The sequence below is a fragment of the Echiichthys vipera genome (assembly GCF_963691815.1).
Source record: "Echiichthys vipera genome assembly, chromosome: 18".
NCBI classification, from domain to species: domain Eukaryota; kingdom Metazoa; phylum Chordata; class Actinopteri; order Perciformes; family Trachinidae; genus Echiichthys; species Echiichthys vipera.
The window spans coordinates 592,073-600,777 of record NC_139843.1 but is presented as its reverse complement, the minus strand read 5'-3'; the positions used below and the strand labels follow the sequence as shown (position 1 = coordinate 600,777).

The 8,705-nt window shown below is 47.9% G+C and overlaps 1 protein-coding gene across 1 annotated transcript in view; it reads right to left on the bottom strand.

The window, feature by feature from the left end:
• LOC310961334 (neutral ceramidase-like) overlaps positions 1–8,705 on the bottom strand; it is a gene marked incomplete at both ends in the record, with an annotated part of 67,544 nt that overhangs the window by 42,560 nt on the left and 16,279 nt on the right. Inside the window, 4 exon segments of the mRNA XM_083933364.1 lie at positions 573–716; positions 2,370–2,497; positions 2,592–2,726; positions 3,350–4,310. Coding sequence (XP_083789490.1) covers positions 573–716; positions 2,370–2,497; positions 2,592–2,726; positions 3,350–4,310 — 1,368 coding nt within the window.

Sequence of the window (8,705 nt, the reverse complement as noted above, 5' to 3'; positions counted from 1 at the left end):
AGCAGCATGAGAAGAGTCCCTACACACACACACACACACACACACACACACACATGAGAAGAGTCCCTACACACACAACAGAGCACCAATGGGGTCCTTCCACTGTAATGGACTTTACTATGAGAGGAGCTGGTGCAGGGGCCAGTAGGTAAGTCTTTAAAACACTCTTTAACAAACTCTGGCTTCACTAACTACGCTGATGACGCTTTGTTGTGTGTGTGTGTGTGTGTGTGTGTGTGTGTGTGTGTGTGTGTGTGTGTGTGTGTGTGTGTGTGTGTGTGTGTGTGTGTGTGTGTGTGTGTGTGTGTGTGTGTGTGTGTGTGTGTGTGTGTGTGTGTGAGCGTGTGCGTGTGTGTGTGAGCGTGTGCGTGTGTGTGCGTGCGTGTGCGTGTGTGTGTGTCTCTGCGTGTATGTGTGTGTCTGTGTGTGTGTGTGTGTGCGTGCGTGCGTGCGTGCGTGCATGCGCGTGCATGTGCGTGTGTGTCTGTGTGTGTGTGTGTGCGTGCGTGCGTGCGTGCGTGCGTGCGTGTGTGTGTGTGTGCGTGCGTGCGTGTGTGTGTGTGTGCGTGCACCTCCAGTCGTAGCCTCTGGGAGATCATCCCCACGTCTGCGGTGACGAACACGACTCTGCGTCTGCCGTCGTCGATGATGAAGGCGCGGCTGTACAGGCGCGTGTGCACGCCTGCAGCCGTCTGCTGAGGGTTCGCATAACCCATCTGCACACACAGGTACATGAGTATTATTATTATTATTATTATTATTATTATTATTATTATTATTATTATTATTATTATTATTATTAGCAACAGGACACGGATCAGAACAAGATGTCCAAGTGTTCCTGAGACTGGACTCAGGCCGCGCTGCCCTGGGGCTTTGTGCCTGTTAGCGTTAGCATGCTAGCTGCTGCTGAACACACACTTCCTGGGGCGGAGGATGTGTTTCCTGCTGCAGGTTCAGAAACCTTCAGGCGGATGTTGGCGTTTATCTGACGGCGCACTGATAACGAGACGCTCCTGCAGAACAACCATAAAGATTATCAGCTCCGAGCCTCCGCGCAGACTTTGGAGTTTGATTCCCTGCAGATGAAAATGGTGTTTGTGTGTCCAGGAAGTGTCTTCAGGGGCAAACAGGGACGTCTCCGTGGGGACGCGTCGCCTTGTGCCCAGAAACACACAGTCAACACACTTCAGTCAGAATCAGTGCAATAATTAATGAAGAATCAACACAGGGAGGAAAAAGTCGACCAAACATGTAGCGGCTCAGTCCCGTACACGGCTCCAAGATCAGGTGCGGCCTTAAGGTGCAGCGGTGGCTGGTGTTTGGGGGAGGGTACGCAGGGACATGAGCAGGGTCGCCGAGTCCGCTTCCTATGAGCAACTTTGGGCGTGTTTGTCTCTAAAGCCCCTTCTGAATGTCGTCCGTCCTGGATTGAGGTTCTTTGGCGTAGTTGCTCTTTGGGCTCGCGTTGCTCCCCCCCCCCCCCCCCCCCCCCCCGTGCCCCGTCCTCCTGTTTGTCTCCCAGCTCAAACGCTTTAACTGACGCTGTTTAATGAAGCGAGACACGAGAGTTCGTCCTACTTCAGAGCTGTAAATGTGGGAATAAGTCAACGAAATATGGACGAAACTATAAAAAGGAGCGGGAGAAACCGAGGCTTAAGGAACGGATGTGAGTGGAAGTGGACGAGTCAAAGGCGCCGCAGACGTTATGGGTCTAGTTCAACCTGCGAGCCCCGATGACCACGCGAGGAACCGCAGCAGCTCTCTGCGATGAGGAGGACGAGATTCACACTGAAGAGGTCGAGTCTCTTACACATCGTGGATCGGGGGGGGGGTGAGGGGGACCCAGTAAAGGGTCCCTGCAGCCCCAGCCCCCCCTTCACTGGGTCACTTTGACCCCCCTGACGTAGATAAACTGTTTTTTTCATTGTTTATTTGAAGAGTCGCTTCTATGGGCGCGGGTTCATTGACCTGAGATCTGGCAACACGGCAACAAGGAGGCACGACACCTGGGGGCGTCGTTGCGTCTCCGTGGACACCTGAGAGCAAGAGCCACTTAATCAAGTCCAAGTGAAGTTCAAGACCAGGTCCAGTCGAGTCGAGTCGAGTCCAAGACCACAACGGTCTTTCCAGCGCTAAGCTGAAGCGTTTGGACGGATCTCTCTTCTAACATCAACCTCATCCCTGCAGAGAGTTCAGACGACGTTCTGCACAACTGATCCAGAATCACCAGAACCAACTGGACCAGGTCTCAAGAGTCCAACGAGGCACGAGATCAAGACCAGACGAGGACCAGAGAGAGTTCTCAAGACCGAGACCGGACTCAAGGAGACGTGTGCTGGGATCAGAGTCTGTGTCGTGGTACTGACCAGAGGGACGTCTGCCGGGGGCCCGGTGCAGTCGGCCCGGCCCACTCCGATCCGGTACGGCTTGTGCTGAGGGGTCGGGTCCGGGCTGGGGGGGAGGGTCGGGTCCGGGCTGGGGGGGAGGGTCGGGTCTGGACCTGACAGGGACACAGAGAACAGTAGATGCTACTTTTAACATTCAGACGCTCGCCGCCCCAGGGCGACTGAACGCCGTGTGCCTCTCACCTGTGTGTGTTTCCTCCGTCGCCATCAGAGCGATCAGCGTCACGCTCACCGCCGTCATGGCGACGAACAGCACGCCCAGCGTCGCCTCCAGAGCAGAAACGCCACAACACGCCGTTCTCCTGCGCGCCATTCTGTCTGTGAGCACAGGAGGGAAACACCGGGTGAGTTAAGTCTTTAAGTGATCGCCAACACAATCAGAGGAAGCCCCGCCCCCAGCGTCCTGTCTGCTCCAATCAGGAGGCTGGGTCAGCGTCAGTTCTCTGAGTGTCCACTAGGGGCAGGTTTCATGTTAAACACGTTTACACAGCATCATTAAACCTGTTTAAGGACAAAAGAACATTCTAGTCTGTGTGTTTAGACCAGGTCTCCATGACAACACTGAAGTTTATGAATAATTAGGGGCGTGGCCTCTTGAGTGACAGCTAGCCTCTGGCCCTCACTTCTCCTCGGAGGTAAACGTCAGCCAGATGGACGTACGCCCCTCCCCCCAGCGTCACATACATGCCCTTTTTTGGTCAGAGGGAAGGAGGCGGAGTCAAAGACAAGCTGGAGACTCCCGTAGGCGAGGACGACCTGACGGAGACGCTGCGTCGGGGTGCACCGGTGTAAAGTCCCGACCCAGGTCTGCGTTATCGTAAATATTTGATCCGGTTCAGTTCGGTTCACAGACTCAACACGTACGTCCTGTCATCGGCAGCGTCCAATCACAGAGCAGCAAACATCGTAAATATCACAACAAAGAGAGACGGAGCCGAGACCAGGAGGATCCGGATCAGAGCAGAGCGCCTCGCTGAGACCAGGAGGATCTGGATCAGGGCAGAGCGCCTCGCTGGGACCAGGAGGATCTGGATCAGGGCAGAGCGCCTCGCTGGGACCAGGAGGATCTGGATCAGGGCAGAGCGCCTCGTTGGGACCAGGAGGATCCGGATCAGGGCAGAGCGCCTCGCTGAGACCAGGAGGATCTGGATCAGGGCAGAGCGCCTCGCTGGGACCAGGAGGATCTGGATCAGGGCAGAGCGCCTCGCTGGGACCAGGAGGATCAGGGCAGAGCGCCTCGCTGGGACCAGGAGGATCTGGATCAGGGCAGAGCGCCTCGCTGGGACCAGGAGGATCTGGATCAGGGCAGAGCGCCTCGCTGGGACCAGGAGGATCAGGGCAGAGCGCCTCGCTGGGACCAGGAGGATCTGGATCAGGGCAGAGCGCCTCGCTGGGACCAGGAGGATCTGGATCAGGGCAGAGCGCCTCGCTGGGACCAGGAGGATCAGGGCAGAGCGCCTCGCTGGGACCAGGAGGATCTGGATCAGGGCAGAGCGCCTCGCTGGGACCAGGAGGATCTGGATCAGAGCAGAGCGCCTCGCTGGGACCAGGAGGGTCCGGATCAGGGCAGAGCGCCTCGCTGGGACCAGGAGGATCCGGATCAGGGCAGAGCGCCTCGCTGGGACCAGGAGGATCTGGATCAGGGCAGAGCGCCTCGCTGGGACCAGGAGGGTCCGGATCAGGGCAGAGCGCCTCACTGAGACCAGGAGGATCTGGATCAGGGCAGAGCGCCTCGCTGGGACCAGGAGGATCTGGATCAGAGCAGAGCGCCTCGCTGGGACCAGGAGGATCTGGATCAGGGCAGAGCGCCTCGCTGGGACCAGGAGGATCTGGATCAGGGCAGAGCGCCTCGCTGGGACCAGGAGGATCCGGATCAGGGCAGAGCGCCTCGCTGGGACTCACCTTCAGGGGAAACCAGGACCCGAGTGTTTGTGGAGCTCAGACTCACGAAGCTCAGCTCCAAAGGTCGAAACAGCCGCAGATAAGACGCTGATAAGGTGTGTCTGCTTTAGTGGTCTGAACTTAACGGTCTGCTTTAGTGGTCTGAACTTAACAGTCTGCTTTAGTGGTCTGAACTTAACAGTCTGCTTTAGTGGTCTGAACTTAACAGTCTCCTTTAGTGGTCTGAACTTAACCGTCTCCTTTAGTGGTCTGAACTTAACCGTCTCCTTTAGTGGTCTGAACTTAACAGTCTGCTTTAGTGGTCTGAACTTAACCGTCTCCTTTAGTGGTCTGAACTTAACCGTCTCCTTTAGTGGTCTGAACTTAACCGTCTCCTTTAGAGACTAAACTTAACCGTCTCCTTTAGAGACTAAACTTAACCGTCTCCTTTAGAGACTAAACTTAACGGTCTCCTTTAGTGACTAAACTTAACCGTCTCCTTTAGAGACTAAACTTAACCGTCTCCTTTAGAGACTAAACTTAACGGTCTCATTTAGAGACTAAACTTAACCGTCTCCTTTAGAGACTAAACTTAACCGTCTCCTTTAGAGACTAAACTTAACGGTCTCCTTTAGTGACTAAACTTAACCGTCTCCTTTAGAGACTAAACTTAACCGTCTCCTTTAGTGACTAAACTTAACCGTCTCCTTTAGAGACTAAACTTAACGGTCTCATTTAGAGACTAAACTTAACCGTCTCCTTTAGAGACTAAACTTAACCGTCTCCTTTAGAGACTAAACTTAACCGTCTCCTTTAGAGACTAAATTTAACCGTCTCCTTTAGTGACTAAACTTAACCGTCTCCTTTAGAGACTAAACTTAACCGTCACCTTTAGAGACTAAACTTAACCGTCTCCTTTAGAGACTAAACTTAACCGTCTCCTTTAGAGACTAAACTTAACCGTCTCCTTTAGTGACTAAACTTAACCGTCTCCTTTAGTGACTAAACTTAACCGTCTCCTTTAGAGACTAAACTTAACCGTCTCCTTTAGTGACTAAACTTAACCGTCTCCTTTAGTGACTAAACTTAACCGTCTCCTTTAGTGACTAAACTTAACCGTCTCCTTTAGTGACTAAACTTAACGGTCTCCTTTAGAGACTAAACTTAACCGTCTCATTTAGTGACTAAACTTAACCGTCTCCTTTAGTGTCTAAACTTAACCGTCTCATTTAGTGACTAAACTTAACGGTCTCCTTTAGAGACTAAACTTAACCGTCTCATTTAGTGACTAAACTTAACCGTCTCCTTTAGTGACTAAACTTAACCGTCTCCTTTAGTGACTAAACTTAACCGTCTCCTTTAGTGTCTAAACTTAACCGTCTCCTTTAGAGACTAAACTTAACCGTCTCCTTTAGTGACTAAACTTAACCGTCTCCTTTAGTGACTAAACTTAACCGTCTCCTTTAGTCGTCTAAACTTAACCGTCTCCTTTAGAGACTAAACTTAACTGTCTCCTTTAGAGACTAAACTTAACCGTCTCCTTTAGTGTCTAAACTTAACCGTCTCCTTTAATGACTAAACTTAACCGTCTCCTTTAGTCGTCTAAACTTAACCGTCTCCTTTAGAGACTAAACTTAACTGTCTCCTTTAGAGACTAAACTTAACCGTCTCCTTTAGTGTCTAAACTTAACCGTCTCCTTTAGTGACTAAACTTAACCGTCTCCTTTAGTGACTAAACTTAACCGTCTCCTTTAGAGACTAAACTTAACCGTCTCCTTTAGTGACTAAACTTAACCGTCTCCTTTAGTGACTAAACTTAACCGTCTCCTTTAGTGACTAAACTTAACCGTCTCCTTTAGTGACTAAACTTAACGGTCTCCTTTAGAGACTAAACTTAACCGTCTCATTTAGTGACTAAACTTAACGGTCTCCTTTAGAGACTAAACTTAACCGTCTCCTTTAGTGTCTAAACTTAACCGTCTCATTTAGTGACTAAACTTAACGGTCTCCTTTAGAGACTAAACTTAACCGTCTCATTTAGTGACTAAACTTAACCGTCTCCTTTAGTGACTAAACTTAACCGTCTCCTTTAGTGACTAAACTTAACCGTCTCCTTTAGTGTCTAAACTTAACCGTCTCCTTTAGAGACTAAACTTAACCGTCTCCTTTAGTGACTAAACTTAACCGTCTCCTTTAGTGACTAAACTTAACCGTCTCCTTTAGTCGTCTAAACTTAACCGTCTCCTTTAGAGACTAAACTTAACTGTCTCCTTTAGTGACTAAACTTAACCGTCTCCTTTAGTCGTCTAAACTTAACCGTCTCCTTTAGTGACTAAACTTAACCGTCACCTTTAGTGTCTAAACTTAACCGTCTCCTTTAGAGACTAAACTTAACCGTCTCCTTTAGAGTCTAAACTTAACCGTCTCCTTTAGTGTCTAAACTTAACCGTCTCCTTTAGTGTCTAAACTTAACCGTCTCCTTTAGTGACTAAACTTAACCGTCTCCTTTAGTGACTAAACTTAACCGTCTCCTTTAGAGACTAAACTTAACCGTCTCCTTTAGTGACTAAACTTAACCGTCTCCTTTAGAGACTAAACTTAACCGTCTCCTTTAGTGACTAAACTTAACCGTCACCTTTAGAGACTAAACTTAACCGTCTTCTTTAGTGACTAAACTTAACCGTCTCCTTTAGTGACTAAACTTAACCGTCTTCTTTAGTGACTAAACTTAACCGTCTTCTTTAGTGTCTAAACTTAACCGTCTCCTTTAGAGACTAAACTTAACCGTCTCCTTTAGTGGTCTAAACTTAACCGTCTCCTTTAGTGACTAAACTTAACCGTCTCCTTTAGTGACTAAACTTAACCGTCACCTTTAGAGACTAAACTTAACCGTCTCCTTTAGTGACTAAACTTAAACGTCTCCTTTAGAGACTAAACTTAACCGTCTCCTTTAGTGACTAAACTTAACCGTCTCCTTTAGTCGTCTAAACTTAACCGTCTCCTTTAGTGTCTTAACTTAACGGTCTCCTTTAGTGTCTAAACTTAACCGTCTCCTTTAGAGACTAAACTTAACCGTCTCCTTTAGTGACTAAACTTAACCGTCTCCTTTAGTGACTAAACTTAACCGTCTCCTTTAGTGACTAAACTTAACCGTCTCCTTTAGTGTCTAAACTTAACCGTCTCCTTTAGTGACTAAACTTAACCGTCTCCTTTAGTGTCTAAACTTAACCGTCTCCTTTAGTGACTAAACTTAACCGTCTCCTTTAGAGACTAAACTTAACCGTCTCCTTTAGAGACTAAACTTAACCGTCTCCTTTAGTGACTAAACTTAACCGTCTCCTTTAGAGACTAAACTTAACCGTCTCCTTTAGTGACTAAACTTAACCGTCTCCTTTAGTGTCTAAACTTAACCGTCTCCTTTAGTGACTAAACTTAACGGTCTCCTTTAGTGTCTAAACTTAACCGTCTCCTTTAGTGTCTTAACTTAACGGTCTCCTTTAGTGTCTAAACTTAACCGTCTCCTTTAGTGACTAAACTTAACCGTCTCCTTTAGTGTCTAAACTTAACCGTCTCCTTTAGTGACTAAACTTAACCGTCTCCTTTAGTGTCTAAACTTAACCGTCTCCTTTAGTGACTAAACTTAACCGTCTCCTTTAGTGACTAAACTTAACCGTCTCCTTTAGAGACTAAACTTAACCGTCTCCTTTAGTGACTAAACTTAACCGTCTCCTTTAGAGACTAAACTTAACCGTCTCCTTTAGTGTCTAAACTTAACCGTCTCCTTTAGTGACTAAACTTAACCGTCTCCTTTAGTGTCTAAACTTAACCGTCTCCTTTAGTGTCTAAACTTAACCGTCTCCTTTAGTGACTAAACTTAACCGTCTCCTTTAGTGTCTAAACTTAACCGTCTCCTTTAGTGTCTAAACTTAACCGTCTCCTTTAGAGACTAAACTTAACCGTCTCCTTTAGAGACTAAACTTAACCGTCTCCTTTAGAGACTAAACTTAACCGTCTCCTTTAGTGACTAAACTTAACCGTCTCCTTTAGTGACTAAACTTAACCGTCTGCTTTAGAGACTAAACTTAACCGTCTCCTTTAGAGACTAAACTTAACCGTCACCTTTAGTGACTAAACTTAACCGTCTCCTTTAGAGACTAAACTTAACAGTCTCATTTAGTGTCTAAACTTAACCGTCTCCTTTAGTGACTAAACTTAACCGTCTCATTTAGTGACTGAACTTAACCGTCTCCTTTAGTGACTAAACTTAACCGTCTCCTTTAGAGACTAAACTTAACCGTCTCCTTTAGAGACTAAACTTAACCGTCTCCTTTAGAGACTAAACTTAACAGTCTCATTTAGTGTCTAAACTTAACCGTCTCATTTAGTGACTGAACTTAACCGTCTCCTTTAGTGACT